General features: G+C 38.6%; 1 protein-coding gene across 2 annotated transcripts in view; it reads left to right on the top strand.

Annotated features, from left to right (window-relative positions):
* TRDN (triadin) overlaps nt 1–19,707 on the top strand; it is a 108,601-nt gene that overhangs the window by 50,242 nt on the left and 38,652 nt on the right. Inside the window, exons 3-5 of one of the 2 annotated variants that reach the window (XM_043510897.1) lie at nt 4,628–4,765; nt 6,664–6,693; nt 11,201–11,230. In XM_043510897.1, the coding sequence (XP_043366832.1) occupies nt 4,628–4,765; nt 6,664–6,693; nt 11,201–11,230 (198 nt within the window). The remainder of the gene's footprint in view (nt 1–4,627; nt 4,766–6,663; nt 6,694–11,200; nt 11,231–19,707) is intronic. The other variant, XM_043510898.1, reaches the window with a different exon arrangement.

The following is a 19,707-nucleotide window of genomic DNA, read 5'->3' as shown; positions in this document are numbered from 1 at the left end:
AATCCACTGAAAACAGACATAATTCTTTGCATGTTCTTGAGGCAAACAGCATCTCCCTCTCTGTTTAATTCACCCTGGATTGCTCTTCCTTTCCTTATTTCATCTGTATTTTATTCTAATAGGAAAACACCAGCCTGATATTGGCAAAGTTCTGGGGAAAGCTGAGAGCAAGGATTAGATCAGTAATTTCTTTATACTTCATGAATATCTGGCATGGGATTTTAAGCACATTAAGATGCATAATTACTGCTAAAACTGTTTTTTTAAATGACAGAGAGCATAACAAAAGGTGTATAGGAGGCTAGTTGGCACAATTGTGTCAAGAGCATCACACTACAAGGGATATTAGCGAAACTTGCAGTGGTTCCCCCTGCCTCCCAATTTCAGATTTTTACAAATGTCAGCAAAGGAACATCTTTGCAAACCCAAATGGATTTATTTTTTTGCACACCTTAGTGTAAGGAGGATTTGCAACATGTGCCTCATAGTGGAGATGAGAATGGGGAATTTTGCCTTTGGTCTCTTAAAATTTTTAGTCCATTTTCACAGCATTATACAAATGTTTTCTATGAAAATGTGCTTAATTAAAGACCAGGACCTGATTCTCTGGTATGCAGTAACTTCTTTACACCACTCTGGCTGTGTAAATTGTTTACTCACTTGAAGTCTCTTGTATACTGCCAGATTGGTACAAAGTCGTCTCAGTGTAAATGACAATAAGCCCCCAGATGTTTAATTACATTTCAGAGGCTACTTTATTTGGAGGCTGTGTGGTGTTTATTTTTGATTGTCTAGTAAAAGTGTTAAACTATTGAGAGGGATGTTTGTGATGATTCATTTGAAAAATCTCTGGACTTGGTGGATGGGGCAGATGGAAGAAATTTTTGTAAGCAAAGTAAATACTTTGTGGTTCTTTATACCGCTAAAATTCGCTCTTAAATCTTTTATATTGGCCCAGGGTATAAAACAGTACTGGGCAAAAAGTGAAAAAAACGTTGCACATTTCTGTGCAATGATACCATGCTAATGTGACATGTTGAATTTATAGTATGATATGAGTGATATAATGTAACTTAAATATATCTCCAAATATACTTCATCTAACTACTGCTCAAACCCAAAAGCCTTTTTTACACATTGTTCACAGGCAAACTTAAAAATTATAGAAAGCTGTCCTGGTCTTCTATGTGGTATAGAGTGTTTTTAGATTAATTCATTGGTAAAAAGATAAATATAATAAGGGAGGAAAGCTGTCTTATTTATGCATCAAATAATTATTTTCCTCGTACATTTTATTCGTAGCACTTATAGATCATTGTTCAGATTGTTGCCAGCAATGAGATTGCTTAAAGCCTGCATTGTGCCTACCTTTGTAACTGAAATTTTCATGTAAGTCTGCTTCTGACTGTGTTTTGCAAGCACAAACCTTACTAGCAAAATGACAGGTTTCCAAGTAGCAGCCGTGTTAGTCTGTATTTGCAAAAAGAAAAGGAGTACTTGTGGCACCTTAGAGACTAACAAATTTATTAGAGCATAAGCTTTCGTGAGCTACAGCTCACTTCATCAGATGCATTTGGTGGAAAAAACAGAGGGGAGATTGATATACACACACAGAGAACATGAAACAATGGGTTTATCATACATACTGTAAGGAGAGTGATCACTTAAGATAAGCCATCACCAGCAGCGGGGGGGGGGGGGGGGGAAGGAGGAAAACCTTTCATGGTGACAAGCAAGGTAGGCTATTTCCAGCAGTTAACAAGAATATCTGAGGAACAGTGGGGGGTGGGGTAGAAGGGAGAAATACTGTGGGGAAATAGTTTTACTTTGTGTAATGACTCATCCATTCCCAGTCTCTATTCAAGCCTAAGTTAATTGTATCCAGTTTGCAAATTAATTCCAATTCAGCAGTCTCTCGTTGGAGTCTGTTTTTGAAGCTTTTTTGTTGAAGGATAGCCACTCTTAGGTCTGTAATCGAGTGACCAGAGAGATTGAAGTGTTCTCCAACTGGTTTTTGAATGTTATAATTCTTGACGTCTGATTTGTGTCCATTCATTCTTTTACGTAGAGACTGTCCAGTTTGGCCAATGTACATGGCAGAGGGGCATTGCTGGCACATGATGGCATATATCACATTGGTAGATGCGCACATATGTCCACATATCTATTCAGGGGATACCATCATAGGGCCTAATCACATCAGCCACACTATCAGAGGCTCGTTCACCTGCGCATCTACCAATGTGATATATGCCATCATGTGCCAGCAATGCCCCTCTGCCATGTACATTGGCCAAACTGGACAGTCTCTACGTAAAAGAATGAATGGACACAAATCAGACGTCAAGAATTATAACATTCAAAAACCAGTTGGAGAACACTTCAATCTCTCTGGTCACTCGATCACAGACCTAAGAGTGGCTATACTTCAACAAAAAAGCTTCAAAAACAGACTCCAATGAGAGACTGCTGAATTGGAATTAATTTGCAAACTGGATACAATTAACTTAGGCTTGAATAGAGACTGGGAATGGATGAGTCATTACACAAAGTAAAACTATTTCCCCATGGTATTTCTCCCCCCCACCCCACCCCCCACTGTTCCTCTGATATTCTTGTTAACTGCTGGAATTAGCCTACCTGCTTGTCACCATGGAAGGTTTTCCTCCTTTCCCCCCCCTGCTGTGGGTGATGGCTTATCTTAAGTGATCACTCTCCTTACAGTGTGTATGATAAACCCATTGTTTCATGTTCTCTGTGTGTGTGTATATAAATCTCTCCTCTGTTTTTTCCACCAAATGCATCCGATGAAGTGAGCTGTAGCTCACGAAAGCTTATGCTCTAATAAATTTGTTAGTCTCTAAGGTGCCACAAGTACTCCTTTTCTTTTTGCGAATACAGACTAACACGGCTGCTACTCTGAAACCTGTCGTAGATGCGCAGGTGAACGAGCCTCTGATAGTGTGGCTGATGTGATTAGGCCCTATGATGTGTCCCCTGAATAGATATGTGGACAGAGTTGGCAATGGGCTTTGTTGCAAGGATAGGTTCCTGGGTTGGTGGTACTGTGGTGTGGTGTGTGGTTGCTGGTGAGTATTTGCTTCAGATTGGGGGGCTGTCTGTAAGCAAGGACTGGCCTGTCTCCCAAGAAACAGATTGACAGAGCCGGAAGAGTACCCAGAAGTCACCTACTACAGGACAGGCCCAACAAAGAAAATAACAGAACGCCACTAGCCATCACCTTCAGCCCCCAACTAAAACCTCTCCAACGCATCATCAAGGATCTACAACCTATCCTGAAGGACGACCCATCACTCTCACAGATCTTCTGTTGAACTCAATAGGAACCGGATCTTATTATACAAATCCATTTAAATGGGATAACAATCCTTTTCATGATTTAACTTTGACTGTCTTAGGTAAAATATATTAAATAGTCTCCACTAGTGCCAGGCAGGTAGGGGGAACCTTTCAGTCTATCAGCCAATTTGAAGTAAAGAGGACAATAGCTTGGACTGGATTTCTGTCCATCTTAATTGGACTGTGGCTACACTCCTAATGGAAAAGTATGTTTTAGCATAAAACACTTCTTTCTTTCTCTTTCTTAAACAATACTTTGATATAGATCTTAGGATAATGCAGGTTTTCTGGAGAGACTAAGAAGGTGGAATGATTTATAAGAGGCTGAAAAGTTCTCCTGAAATAGATCAAAAGGACAATTGTGGGTAAAGAAAAAGAAAGCCAGTAAAAGCTTAATTGGATGAACATTTAAAAAATAGTCTTATTATCCATTTGTGATTCCCTGCATACTAGTGCATATGGAAAGGGGAAGTACTTTACATCTTCATAAAGTGACATTAAGCGTGTGTGTGCGTGTATGTATGTATGTGTCAGAGGCATTTGGGGCTTTCACTCTCCTCTTCATTGTGATCTCCATTTTTTCATCCCAGTTATGTACACATCCTTTCTTCTTTGGGTCCTCTCTGCATACTCCACAAGAACAATGCAACAAGCCTGCACTGCCACCAAGCTGCAGCAATTTCCTGGGCCAGTAGTGCAGGATCCTTGTGGTGCTGTATGGAGGAAGAATTGGAGACAGATGGAGCATTGAGTCAGGCAGAGTAGCAGGTAGAAGCACAGCACACAACTGATTGCTGTTGATCGGCAGATTGCTAATTAGTGCTGAATTTCCACACTGTTGAGGCAGGTTATGGGCTTGGGAATGAGAAGGAGACAAAGATCTGGTATGGTATGGAGGGGATGTCTATGTCGGGGTGAGGCATTGGAAGAGACAGTCTGAGGGGAAAATATTTGGTAGATCCAGATCTAAATTTAATCTCATCCACACAAGCACCAGAAAGGGGTGTGAAATTTGAGTTATCCTCCTGGCCCTGAGCCACTCTGATAATTGAAAGTATTGGTCTGAAAGTGTTCAGAACATAATTCTTCAGAGGAAAGAGAGCTATGCTTTAAGCTCTTGAGCAATACAAAATTAACATTCACAAGCTTTGTTTATGGTGAAGAAATTGGCATAATTAGCACTGTATTTGAAGAAATAAAGCAGAATAACTTTAACCCCCAGAAAAATATCTTTTCAAATGTTTTCTGTTTTAACTTATGCACTCAGGAAGCTCTGTTAACAAGCTCAGCAAGGAGCCACTGAGAATCATACATCAGACCGTAGAAGAATCCACTGATTGGCTTTATGGTTTTATTTCTTTACTGTCTGACATCGTATCAACTGATGATGATGACAGTGATGAAGGTATTTGTGATATACAGACTTGTGTAACTGCGCTAACTCATGTTTTACATGCATTATGTTGACCTACTTAATTTTTAACCTCACAGTCAAAGAAGTCAGGGAAAGCAAATAGAAGTGAACACCTTTGCTAACAAGGAATCAGCAGGCTACTAGGGTTAGAAAACTGATGTCTTTTGTTAGCTTTCATCTCTCATTTCATAGACAATTACAGAAAATATGTCAGAATTAAATGTTACTAGTGGTGTTTCCAAGTAAAGAGGACTAATTTAGGCTGAGATGATATTTCAGTGAATGGGAGCAGCTATTCTACATTGTTTCTCTCTACTCTAAAAGAATGGAAGGATCTAGAAAATGAAAGAATTAAATGTACAGTCAAAACTTGAGAAATCTAAGACAACACTTTTTTATTTGATATTTGAACAGTAGGGGATAGTATTGGTGGAAAAAACACTGTAACTGGACTGAAGGGAAGTTTGGATAACAAACATCAATATTTTAACAGTGTGGTCTTGGAAATGCTATTAATATGCATCATCTCATGGAGCAATCAGATACCTTAAACCAAACACCCAACAGTTAGTCTACTTTTATAGTTTTTGAAAGAACCATCTTTTTGTTAACAGATAATCAGTTCAGTAGCATGTGGTGTGGTAACAGATGCACAAGTACTTCATATTATGTTTATCATCCTGTACGCATATATGCAGTTAAGCATGATGATCATAACAGTGTCATACCATATTCCTATTGCTTTGTGTAGCATTCCATCATAACAAAAATGATTAAAACCCAACAGGAACTTAAACTGAATCATTCACCTACTGAATTCATAAACTAGAAGTATCACCTAATTTCTGCCACTGCAAGATGTCTGCATGGGCTTTCATATTAGTATTGTGTACAAATACTAACAGATATGCTATTATATGTAGCTTTATGACTTGGGAACCCTATTCTGAGATGTGATTTACAACCACCATAAGGTCAGTTCTCCGTGTTGTTGAGCAATAGAAAGGGTGCAATGTTGTTTCTTTGTCAATTTTTTTGAAATTGTGCTGGTGGTCAAAAACCATGCAATAAGAAACACTTTTGAGTATGAGAGTGGATTGAATCAGAGTGGACAAACCTACATGAGGATTTGAAAGGATTATAAAATGAGCTAGCCTATACCAATTCCTATATAAAAGGTTAAATCATTTAAATTGCAAGGTTCTGAATGCCTCCTGGGAGGACCTTGGCAACCCTAACTCCATTGACTGTACTCAGAGTGGAAAACAGTCAGCACCTCCCAAGAATCATAGGAGGGACTCAGCATAGGAGGGAATCATAGGAGGGACTCACAGTATTAGGCCCTAAGAGTCTAGTGTATGGGTCTTCTTCTTTGCAATGCTTAAAGCCATGTCACAAGTGGAGGCACAGCATTAGACTTTGGCAGCAGACTGTTCCTAATCCCACTGAAGTCAATGGGACTTTTGCCATTGACATCATTGAAAGCATTATTAGGTTTCTTTTGTTCTGAACCTTGCAAGAAGTGTCATTTGGAATGTTTTCTTTGTGGTCAATGAAAATGGAATCCCTTTGCCCATTTTTAAAATATGGATTCAGATTTATAACTAAACAAATTCCAGTCACATGTCAATATCTGGCCACATGTTTAACTATAAGTTCTAGAACTTTTTTTGGTGTCTACAATACATTTAACATATCTGTCCTTCTTCTTAGAAAGCCCACATAGAAGCAGAAGTGTGGGTGTAAATCTAAAATCTCAGAATGGAGTTCTTGTTACTCCACACGTTCAGTATAAAGTTTGAATGCATTTAAAAATGAAAATAAATTAGCATGGAAAAAATTAGTGGCATTGCTACCAGTTACCTGATTGTTGTGTTTTTTCCATCTAGGTGAAGTGGAACCTCCATTGAAAAAAAAAGGTTGTTTTTCATTGTTATAAATAACACATGCTTTGATGTATTAAATGTTATTAGGTACTTTTATTATTAAATTAGTACAAACTGTCTCTATACCACTGGTTCTGTCACTAATTGCTTGTTATTCTACTAACTGTATATGCTGTATGTAAATTGAAATTGTTAGGAATGTCAAATTACAATACGGTTTGAAGTATTGTTTGTTGCTGTGCAGTGTGTTTAGGAGAAGTCTTAATTGTTTCATTATGCTGTGCATCTAAAAACGCTCATAAAAACCCAACAGCACTACTACAATGTTATTTTAAATGTATTCTCTGCCTATTGACTTATATTAATGTCCATTTGTGTTACATACGTGCCTGGAAAGAATAGACACCTGTTAGGAAGCAGTTGTGGAATATAAAAGTATTCACCTCTTGGCCGGGTTTATAGTAAAAGCTGAAATAAGTGCTGTCTGTATACTTCTGAAAATAACTTTTATATAATTACCATTGGAGTTTGAAAGAAAACAAAGAGGAAGCAAGTAGAATTGTGATACAAATCTTTCTAACTATTGCCATGTAGAAACACAAAACTTAAGTTCAGCTTCTGTTAACTCAAAAGGAAAATCTATTGGAAGACCCAGGATATTGTTAATAGGATATAGAGCCCCGTATTTCTAGTTTACTATTCAGACTGAGCACAGTTTGGTAATAATAACAAAAGTCGTTACCACCTGTTGACGTTTCAATGATCTACATGATAAGAGTTTAATATCTATCAAATTTCCAATAGATAAATGTCCATATCACAGAAACTATCACTGCCACACTAAGGGTGCAATCCAGCTTTCTCTGAATTACGGGGAGTTGTAGTAAGCCCTTAGCACCTTTTTGGGCAGTCTCAGCAGAGAGGTCAAGAACTGAATGGGCATGGAGAACAGGACCATCTACTCATCCTTATGAGCGATCCCTTCCCGTCAGAATTGTGGCAAACTGGTAGGCAGTGTGGGAAAACTTGCTCTCCTGTTACCTATGATTTATGGGTGGGATTTTTTCAGCATTGGACTAATTCAGTTCCCAATGAAACCATTGGGAAGTATTCCATTGACTTCAGTTGAAGCAGTTAGGCCACTAATGCACAGCATTACTTATCCTTCAACTGATATGACTATAGTGCTACCACCATTGCCTTTGATGAAGAACAGCTGATTGAAGCTGAACCTCAGAGGTAATGCTCGTGGGTGCAGAAAAGCATTGTGAAGCATTTGCCCCTTATCATGCAGTCCTCTTTGGCTGAAGGGGACATATTCACAATTAGTTAATTCAGTCCATAGTTTAGGAGTGATCCTGGATTGCTTACTAACACTAAGCTTTCAGCTAGCAGCATCCACAAACAATATTTCCTACCATCTCCAGCTTGTTAGGAGACTTTGTCCCAGGTGAATGTTGACCTGGACTTTGTTATGTACCCCTTTGTCACTTCCTGTGTGGACTACAGCAATATAATATACCTGGGCCCAAAGCCACAAGCCTTAAACTCCAACCAGTGCAGAATGCTGCAGCATGTCTCCTCAGCAACATAGTCTACCAACAGTACCTGTCTCTGCTGTCTACACTGGCTTCTCATGGAATATGGAGTCACGTTAAAGGTTTCAATCCTTTCTTCAACGTGCTCAATGACCTGGGCCTAGCATTTCTGAAAGATTTGCCAGAAGCTCTGGGATGAAGACAATGGCAGACAATTCGGCTCCTTGGGCATTATGGAACTTTGTATCATAGCTATAAAGCTCATCTGAACAGGAGACAAAACATTCTTGGGGGCTGGTCTGAGACTATGGAATGAACTCCCCCAGGAACTAAAGACCATCAGAAACCTACTCGCCATCTGCTGCAAGTGCAGGATGCGCTTCTTTGACCTGCTTTCTCTAACATAAACACATAATAGCATGTACTTTTAGAAAAAAAATCCCCAAACTCTACCAAAATAAAACATCAGCACACACATCCCCCCCCCCCCGAGTCTTCTCTTCTCCAGACTAAACAAACACATTTTTTTCAATCTTTCCTCATAGGTCCTGTTTTCTAAACCTTTAATTATTTTTGTTGCTCTCCCCTGGACTTTCTCCAATTTGTCCACATCTTTTCTGAAATGTGGTGCCCAGAACTGGACACAGTACTCCAGTTGAGGCCTTATCAGCACAGAGTAGAGTGGAAGAATTGCTTCTCGTGACTTGCTTACACCACTCCTGCTGATGCATCCCAGAATGATGTTTGCTTTTTTTGCAACAGTGTTACACTTACAAATTTGTGATCCACTATAACCCCAGATCTCTTTCCGGAGTATTCCTTCCTAGTTACATCCCATTTTGTGTGTGTGCAATTGATTACTCCTAAGTGGAGTACTTTTCATTTGTCGTTATTGAATTTCATCTTGTTTAGTTCAGACCATTTTTCCAGTTTTTCCAGATCCTTTTTAATTTTAAATCTATTCTATAAAGCACTTGCAGCTCCTCTCAGCTTGGAATCATCCACAAACTTTATAAGTGTACTCTCTATGCCATTATCTAAATCATTTATGAAGATATTAAACAGAACCAGATCCAGAACCGAACCCAGTGGGAACCCACTCGATATGCCCTTCCAGCTTGACCGTGAACCACTGAAAACTACTCTCTGGGAATGGTTTTCCAACCAGTTATGCTCCCATCTTATAGTAGCTCCATCTAGGTTATATTTCCCTAGTTTGTTTATGGGAAGGTCATGCGAGACTTTATGAAAAGCCTTCCTAAAGTCAAGACATAACACAGATACCACTTCCCCCACATCCACAAAGCTTGTTATCCTGTCAAAAAGAAAAGGAGTACTTGTGGCACCTTAGAGACTAACAAATTTATTAGAGCATAAGCTTTCGTGAGCTACAGCTCACTTCATCGGATGCATCCGATGAAGTGAGCCGTAGCTCACGAAAACTTATGCTCTAATAAATTTGTTAGTCTCTAAGGTGCCACAAGTACTCCTTTTCTTTTTGCGAATACAGACTAACACGGCTGCTACTCTGAAACCTATCCTGTCAAAGAAAGCTCTTAGGGTCATTTGACATGATTTGTTCTTGACAAATCCATGTTCACTGTTACTTATCACATTATCTTCTAGGTGTTTGCAAATTCATTGCTTGATTATTTGCTCCATTATCTTTCTGGGTACTGAAGTTAAGCTGAATGGTCTGTAATTCCAGGAGTTGTCCTTATTATCCTTTTTAATAGATTGGAACTATGTTTGCCCTCTTCCACTCCTCTGGAATCTCTCCCATCTTCCATGAGTTTTCAAAGATACTCGGAAATACAAATATTTCCTCAGTGAGCTCCTTGAATATTCTTCAGTTCTCAGGTCTATCAGCCAGCGTATTTTGTGTGCACTAACAGTCTGCACAAAATTCTCAATATCTTGGAAGTACCATAATTGCAAACACACTAAAAGTTAGTTGATACCACAGTCAAGTTATTTACTGAGAAAATGTTCAAGGGAATAGTAACGACACCACAGTAATGATAAGGAAAGAAGAAGAAAGGAAGAATAATAATGATAATTATAAGCCTGAAGAAAGCAAAGATAACCTTGACACGGATGCAAATTGCAGGCAAAGATAATAGGGATACAGATAATGACAATGAAGGTGGTACATGTAACAGGGCTAATATTGGTGTCAGTATCCACTAGAAAGGCTTGTCATAGTACATTCTTTGCCAAAATTAATTTCTTCATCCCCAGCATTATCATCGATATTTATATTTAGTCACTGGAGAAGACTGAACATTTTATATCGTGCAGAAAAAAAAATTGTAACCATTAGGGGACATGGTGAAAAAGTATATTGTAAAGAGGTTTGCCGTGTTTAACAATGTGTACTCAGTGCATGCTAAAATTGTTCAGCATTTCCATGAAAACTATTCAGAAGTCTAATAACGGTTTCTACAAGACTTAATATGTTTTAGCTTTCATTTTTCTAAATCAATGGTTATAGTTGATAATGTTGATTTATGTTTCAGGGTTAGTAAAACATTTATGGATAAATCAATTTATTTGACAACTGTATGTTTAGTTTTTTTATGCTTCTTTTATTAAAATTTCTTGTTATAACAGGAGAGCTTTATTCATCACATCTTATATGCTTATGCCTCTGCAGTCCAAGCCGGTATCATAGTCTGTTTCTATGAAGATATTTATTGATGAAAGCAAAATGAGACTCATAATCTTTTGAATCTTTGGGATGAGGGAGAAAGCAATGTTGTTACTCTTCAACATTCTAGAACTGTGGAATAGAATAATAGTTTACATAAGGCTAATTTAAGTTAATTTTAGAATATATAGATTAGTGATACTATGTACAATTTAATATTTTTACATATGGAAATTATTCTCAATCTTTGGAATTTAGGATATGACCAAAGGCCATTGAAATCAATAGGTCTTAGATCCAGGGTTTATTTTATATTTCACAGTTTTAACTTAACATTCTTCCTTTGTTTTAGTTGAAATTCACTGTGCAAGCAAAAAAAAAGGTGAGTAAATTTTAAAGCAATCTTAGTTTAATAAAAAAGAATGAGCTTAATAATAAATTAAGTTAGAAATATCTATGCAAGTAAAGCATTGACATGGCAGTAGATGCTGGACACTGGCTGAATATTATTTAATAGACTTTTATTGGTGTAACTGATGTTGATATACATAAAAACAGAGGAAACTTGGGATTTCTGAAACACAAAGAAGCACTCACATATGCAGTAGAATGGAGGCTACATATATACCTAGACAGATATATGAATGCAAGGGCCTGATCCTATTGTTTGTATGCAGACACAAACTCACATTAGCCCTGTCTTTCTAAAAATTAAATCACATTCCACCTAGTACATTACAAAATAGAAATTTTAGATATCAAATAGAGGAATATGGCAGTACCTTTCTGTTTCATATTAATCTTCAGGGTGTGATAATCATGCGATTTCCTAGTTTGCAGAACCTCAAATTCTAGGCAGTGATTTATCTGGAGAAGAAGAAAAGATATTATATAGGGATTTCCACCCTCCCTGTTCCCTAGATGTGTTGATTTTTCACAGTAGTGAAGCAAGAAACATCAGAACTTTCTAATGCAAATTGGGAGAAACTAGCCTAATTATGCAGATAAATAAAGCTCCTTGACAACCAGCTTAGTCGGAATTCTCCAAATTCAAATGAGTTAATGAAATAATATGCTTTTTTGGGGGGTGGGACAGAAGGATACTAGGAGACTAAATGCATACTAGAGAACTTCCTAGTAATTATGTGCTATATGGATACAGTCTGCCTGCCCACACACTATGAACTGCAAGATCAGGGCCAAAAGTTCAATGTATAAATACTAGTAGGTGAGTGAAACTACTGTCTCATTAGATTGTTGTGACCAGTTAGTTTTCATATCAAGATTTGAAAGCAGACATTTTGCATATTTCAATTTTTTTTCCAAAAATTTCACATAGCTATCACTGATTAGTTAACCATGCTCTTTTGTCTTTCCCTCTTCTAAGAGCTTATCAACATTAAAAAAAAATTGTAGACTCATTTATATGCAATAAAAGCGCTATATCAATATAGCTTATTCCAGTTCAGGAAGCAAAACAATCTAGACCAATATAAGGTACTTTATGCCAATATAAGTTCATCCACATCAGAGTTTATACTGGTAAAAATTCACACTGCTAACCAACTTACTTATCATGGTATAACTTTTCTAGTATAGACTTTTGAGATTAGGACCACAGGCTCTTAAGTCATATAGTGACTTTTAAAAATGTTATCCAATAGCTCATCTGGAAAAATATTGATGATGGGCAAGAATCCTTTGGATGATATTCATGCTTCATAAATATTTAGACTAGAAAATAAAAATATTTCTAAACCCAAATTTCTTCCTTCAAGCTGCAAATAGACTAGGAAAGCAAATATTTGAATAGCATGAATGCAACCTGAAAAGTATGGCCCCTTATTGAATTTGCCTATATGGCTGATGTTTGTGATTTGGGAAATTAATTATTTCATGCACTCATCCCGAGAGTATATACTTATTTGCATCTTTAGTGTTTTCTTTTATATCTCCATATGGCAATATTCTTTTTTCTGCATAAGAGTTCTTCTTTCCCAGCTCTGTAAAGTGTTCTCTATTTCTCTTTAAGCTTCTTCTCACTATAAAGTGTGTTGTGAATTTTTCTGTAAGGAGCAATGTCTTTAAAAAATATCTTCAGAACTGAATGAATGCCAAAACCACAGAAAAAAACTACTTCCCCAGATAGTTTTTTATTTGATTTTTGTTATCATCAATTTCTGTTGTTAATGTTCTCTTGACAATCCCATCTTGCTATTTATACTGATCAAAACAGCAATAGCATATACGCTATAAGGGGAACACTTTAGAATATGAAGAAAATATTTTTCAGATTATCTAAAGAAAACACAACTACCTATCCTTAGGCAAGAGTGAATTTTCAATTCCAAGCTTTGTTTTCTTTCTTTCTTTCTTTCTTTCTTTCTTTCTTTCTTTCTTTCTTTCTTTCTTTCTTTCTTTCTTTCTTTTCATTTCACTGTGGGAAGAAAGATTTTTAACTTGGGTTGATGTCACAGGGCATTCCAATCCAAAATTTACTGCTTTCTTGTGAAAGATGCAAAAAAAAAAAAAAAGAGTTCCTGACTCCATGTGGTCATTAAAGATCCTTTGGACAGAAGTGTAGTAGCACTTGGGGTTTCAGAGAGTTTAGCTTCCCTCCAGCATATCACAGTCCAAATGACGCTACTGAACTCTTTTAATTTGTGCTCCTTCCACAGCAGAGAGTAGCTGAGTTTGTTGCTGTTAAAGAGAGAAGAGGAGGATGTGAGTCTGATCTCTTTTCTGGTTGGGGGTCCATTGTGCCACAGTTGGAATGAAGAGAGCCTGAAAATCAGACTTAGTAGGTGGGAGTTAGGGAAAGACATGAAGAAATGTCTTACTTTCCATAAGAATAACAGGTGCTTCCTTCTGATCAAAATCCTCTCTAAGGAGATTCTGGGGTCCTGTAATTTTTCTTCAGAGCAAACCCAATGGCTCTTCACTTCCTCCTATTGATTTCAGGGGTAGGAGAGGTGGCAAGCAGTCTCTTCTCTTACTCTCCAGAGTTTTGTACCCCAGAATGCACAGCATATATAGAAACTTTATTTTGCACATCAGGCCCCAAGAATGAGGTGAGTGAATCCAATAACAGTGGTGTGTTTACATTGACTTTCCAGTTGAGTAGCTGCTGCAAAACAAGGACCCTGCCAGTTGTCTGTACTCTTATTAATAATCTAAGACAGATGAGGCCAGGCTCCCTAGTTGGCCTACATATCCCATGATGCACCATGGTCTCACTTTGTGATGTGGGGGAGGGGGCAGTGCATCATGATGAACCACAATTTCCAGGAGACACCAAGGCGGTATAGCTGAATCTAGTATTTTCCATGGAAAGTAAACACTTTGAAAAATTGTATTTACTCAAAATCCCAGTGTTTCATGGAAATCATTTAGAGTGGAACATTTTTGACTGACCTACTATATATATTAAAATGCCCAGGCACATCATTACCATGGTAAAAGATCAGTGCCAATGTTCCATGACTTAATAATAAAATTCTCCTTTAATGACTAAAAATAGTAATGTATTGCTTTATCACCCCATCTCTCCTTGAGACCCCAGAACAAAAACATTTTATTTTGTAGCAGAAAGAATATGATTTGAGTCATACCAGATGGAAAAAAGGCATATATTTCATTGATCCCAAAGTAGTAGCATATAAACAGAGAGGGTCATATCAAATTTAGCTTTAGTTTCTTTGTAGGTATGCAGGAGATTGTGGGGGAATGGGGATAATTCTCTCCCCACAAGCTGGAAAATTTGGCGATTATCAAAATATCACCTCATGATCAAAACTCTTATGGGATTGATGATAGATATGCTGCTGGTCAGTCTCTGCTAATGTTTTTACCATGGATAGCTGGGGTGGAGCTCCACCAATGCTAAGAGATAACTTAAAATGTGTAGGGTCAGATCCTAATCGATACTAAATTTGTTTTGCACTGTTTCTGCCGCACAAAGCAGGCCTAATTCTGGTTTCAGTGGCCATCTGAAGATTTGCTTAAGGTGTAGAGTAGCACAAAGCCTCTCGGTCTGGCCCTACACCACTCAGTGGAGGGGACTATCTCAAGGAAAGGAGGCATAGCTCGATCACTGCTGCATTCTGGCTATCTCCAGCTGCCATAAAAGCCCTCCAGGAGTTATTGTCTTTCGCTATAAATTAGAGCATGTGTGAGGCAACTTCAACTTAATCTTGGCAGCTCCAATGATCAGGGGAGCATAAAAGATATAGCTTATTTTAAAGTCTACACCATCAACTCTTTGGCCAGTCCCAAAAGCATGGCCATAGGGTAGATGTAATCTCAGAGTTAATTCTCACAGTCAGAAATATTTGCCATTTATTTTTTTGTATTGCGGCTACTATAAAGATTTGGTGTTTTGCATAGACTGTGGCTCCATGGAATGTTAACATTTTGTTGGGAATGAGTCTTTTGTACAAAATATTTTCCCCCTACACCCCGATTAAAATAGCTTTCATCCTAACCAGCCTCTTCCACCTACAGTAGAGCTAGATCACAGTTGTACAGTTTTGAATGTCTGCTAAGGAGACTAACAAGGGGAGAATTGACTACAATTCTCTATAAAGACAATGTCTAAGAGCAAGTTGAAAATGACCCCTCTGAAGCTCCTAACCCAGCTCATTCCAGCTCTCGCTTTGTGGTTCGTTTACACCCCCAGCAACTTGCCAGGATAATCATGCACCTGTTGCTAGGTAGGCTAGATAAACCAGCAGGGATATAGTTCAGCTTAGTCGTGGGCAGCAGCTTTAGGGCTTCTGGCTGCAGGAGGCAGAGTAATTAACCCTAATCTTAGCAGGCCCTTTGGGTAGGGTCCATTCCCCTTTTCACATATGTACATTTTTGAGAAACTGAAGGTTTTAAACACTCAAAGGTCCAGATCCATAAAGATGTTTAGGCTCCTAACTTCCATTGATTTTAGTGGAAGTTAGGAGCCTAAACACCTTTGTAGATCTGGGTCAAAATGTTTAGCCTCACTGCCTATAAAAGTCATTTTTGTTTTGTATAGCAAAAGGCATGTGTGTGGGGTGGGGGGGAGGAGAACAAACACAGCCTGAAACCAAGATCAGTTGGTATAGTTTACTCAGCAAAAGACATATAGAAATATAACCCCTTAAAATCAATCAAATCTCAACTGATGAAATTTAAAACAATTGTTGATATTAAAACCACAATTCACTCTCAGAGTGACTGGCTAATATTAAAGCAGAGAGATGGTGGTTAAGGGACCAGACTAGGCTTCAGAGGATCAGAGTTCAGTCACCAGCTCTGATATTGGTTTCCTGTGTGACCATCGGTAAGTCATTTAATCATAAAGCTCCCTATTTAGGAAATGGGAACAATAATATTTCCTTTCTACTATATTCTTCTTCTTTGTTTTTGTTTGTTTGGTTTATATTGTAAGCTCTTTGGAGAAGGGACAGTCTCTCATTGTGTGCAGGTGCAGTGCCTAACACAATGGGCCCTGTCCTCAGTTTGGTCCTTTAGGTGCTACCATAATGCATGTTATTACAACTGAATACTTATTAACAGTGAGCAGTCAAACAACACAGTAAAATAAGCAGACAGGAAATGAATCACTGTATTTGTTGATGGAAGTATAAAAACCTCCTCCTGCCTCATCATAAAGGGTCTTTATTCATACTAATGTGAGGCTGAACTGTGCTGAGAGTGCACCTCTAGTATAAAATGCTTCAGGAAACTATAATTTACTTCTCTTTCCCCCTCCCTTCTCTTACTAATGCTTGGTCTTTGTAGTGCACAGGGAGAGCAGGGCTGTTAGTAGACACTGTAAACTCTTGATAAAGAAAATTAACATGGTAAAGGCTGGGTGGGGAGGAAGCAAGGAGGGATGAGAAGAAGAGCTTCCAAAACTGCTTGTTCAGCAGGGATTTTCAATCAAGCTGCAGATTTAGCCCATGTAAATCTGACTGTCATCAGGCTATCAGCTTCTTTTGGATCAACAACATACAGCTGTGTAGACCTTCTAACAATATAGTCAGTGAATGTAGCTCCTGTCAGAGTTTGAAAATGGTTGGCGAGCAGGCTGCTAGCTTTTCTTCTTGGAGGCATTTAAAACAATTATATTGCATGTTCTGTATAGCCTCAGAATGCTAGATAAGTCAAGCAGTGCCCACATTTTAGGAAATAAACTCTTTGTCCCTTCTAAAAGCCAGCAACATTGGGAAAATGATAATTTTTAAAGCCTGCTTGATAACTAGAAAATCTAACAATGAAATAAATCTTTTAAAATACATATTCCTTTGCAATAATGTAATAAACTGTGCTGCCATCTCATCAAGAATCAGGATGGTTGCCTTGGTGACAAAGATTATCCTTGCTGCTGCTTGATTCTGTCATTTTTCTAAACATGAATTCATAATATTTAGGATTTATTAACAGTATGTCACATTGATAGAGATAAATTGTGTGCTTTAAACTGGCCATGTAAGTCTTCTATGATATTACAGCTGCTTTGTCAACTCAGAAATAAGATATGATGTGATTACTAGAAAATTAAAACTATTTGTCATAAAGGGAAGACACAGAGTATCAAAACTGCAGAGAAAAAATCCTCAATAGAAAAATCTGATGTTTTGCTATTATAAATATTTGGAGTTAGTTAGCTGTTACCATTTTATGGCTTGTAAATTAATCAAATTCAATCAACATAGAAACATATACTTGTTTCTGCTGGTAACATTTAACTTGTAATGTGCAGAAATAATGTGTTCTAGAGTGTCATATTTTCTGCTGGCTCCAACTGCCTACAGAGATTAAGGAAAAAATCCTAGTGAAGGCAAATTTTGCAAGTTCAAAGTGTATTTTATATATTCAATTTTTTTTTAGGACTTTTCATGATATGTTGTGTTGTAAGTGTTGCTGTAGGTTAGATAATCCATTCAGAAATCTTGAATGTTTCTGGTGGGGAGTTATCTCAGTTATATAGTTTGTTCAGAAATATTCATGGCAGATTGGATCTGCCTCTGATGTGTCATGGGGTCAATTTAGGTTATCTGCTGTATTTACCATATTGGGTATATGAACACTTTTGAAATAAATTACTATGTGATCCACTTAAACCATTACAAGGGGAAAACCAAACAAACAAAGACTATATCTGAAATACAAGGATTTCCTTGGATTTTGACAGGGATGGGTTGAGGAGGCAAGCAATGTATTTGAATAATTTGAAGTCAGTAGAGCTATGCTAGTTTACACCAGTTGAGGATCTCCTAACAGTCCGCAAATGTTTGAACCTGTGTGCATGATTCGACTAATAGCATAAAATTTATCAGTCTATGGGCCAGATTCAGAAATGATATGTGAAGCTACGTAAGATATGCTCTCCTTACACTGCTCTAGAGCTACGTACACACGCTGGCTCAGATCTACAAAGGGATTTAGGCTTGTATGGTCCAGTTTTAGGCATCACTGTAATCCACAACTGCCCCATTCAGCTGCTGCCTAACCCTGTAGGTGTCTAAACTCACTTGTCCAGCTATATCGAAAAAAGGACATTTGATGTGGTTTTAACAGATTGCGACTTTATCATTAGATGGGACTATCTGGCAGATAAAAATGCACAGTGCAGATAACCCCAGGTTCATTCAATAACCACTTAGGGGGCTTCTGCCACTGCCCACTTTTTCCAACCAAGTACCCCAGCCAACCCATTCCTTGGACCTTACCATCCACCCACCTTGTAGGAGGGTTAAGGTGGGCTATAAGAAAGGGGAGTTAGTTCGCTGCTGTACTATTCATAGGAGCCCCAACCCCACTGCCCCTCAGTTCCATTCCTTTAACTAACACCTTTTTAAGTCCTTAACCAAGCCATATATCTGGTCACTGTATCCCTTCTCTATGGAGTACCTGCACTGGACATCCGCCCCACACTTACATCAGGAGTTGTGACATACAGTCTACCGCTCTTCATGCCACACGTCAACAAAGCCCTCCCTAACCCACTATGGCGAAGGTCAATCTGGTGGTAAGGGAAAAATTCCTTCCCAGCCACCCTTGAAAAAAGGGGTGGCTAATGCAATGCCCATAGCAGGTCTTACCAAACCTGGTATTTCAACACCTAAAGGGGAGGGAGGGTGGGTGCTGCCTCTGCCTGCTCTGTGTAAAATGGGGCTTCACACACAGGGCTGCCCTTTTAAACACTTCTGCCCATCCGGTTTCCAGGGGATGTGTCAGTGTGGCTACACTGGCCTCTTTTCCCCTTTTGCATGAGTTTGACCTCTCTCCCACTGCCTGGCCATAAAGCACTGTTCCCTTCATTTGGTCAGCCAGAAAAATCCCACCGCCCCCTGCTTAAAGGTGCAATGTGGTCAACTGGTATCTTAATTTGTGCTGTAAATGTTCCCTGGGCATATAACTTCCTGCCTCTGGGCGTGCGCACTGGTGCCTTACTGTAGGGATCCAAATTCCTATCTCAGGCCTAAGCCTCAGAGCAACCACAAACTGGGGGGAGCTAGGTGGAGGAATGCCTATCTTCCCTTTAGGACCCTGTCAGGTAATCATGCTCAGAGGTTGTCTAACTCCACACAAAATGACCAGGGAGAGGAGGGGACCTCCCTTAATTTCTAGCCTAGTGCTTAGGGCAGTGGTTCAGAAAGTTTTACTAAGATGACCCACCAGCTGTGTTTCATCTCTTTTTGTGAACCACCATTACATACATGCCTCCTTTACAACTCTAATCCTACCCTGGTGTGGAGGGGAGGCCCTGAATGGAGGGATGAGAGGGAGGAGTTGGAGAGTGAGCCTGACTAGCAGTCAACCCACAGTGGTGCTTCCTGTCCTGCACGACTGGGCCTGCCTTCCCATTCCAGGCATTGA

The sequence above is a fragment of the Dermochelys coriacea genome, chromosome 3, assembly GCF_009764565.3.
Source record: "Dermochelys coriacea isolate rDerCor1 chromosome 3, rDerCor1.pri.v4, whole genome shotgun sequence".
NCBI lineage: Eukaryota > Metazoa > Chordata > Testudines > Dermochelyidae > Dermochelys > Dermochelys coriacea.
Note: the sequence above shows the minus strand (reverse complement) of the source record. Positions and strands in the feature narration are given on the sequence as shown.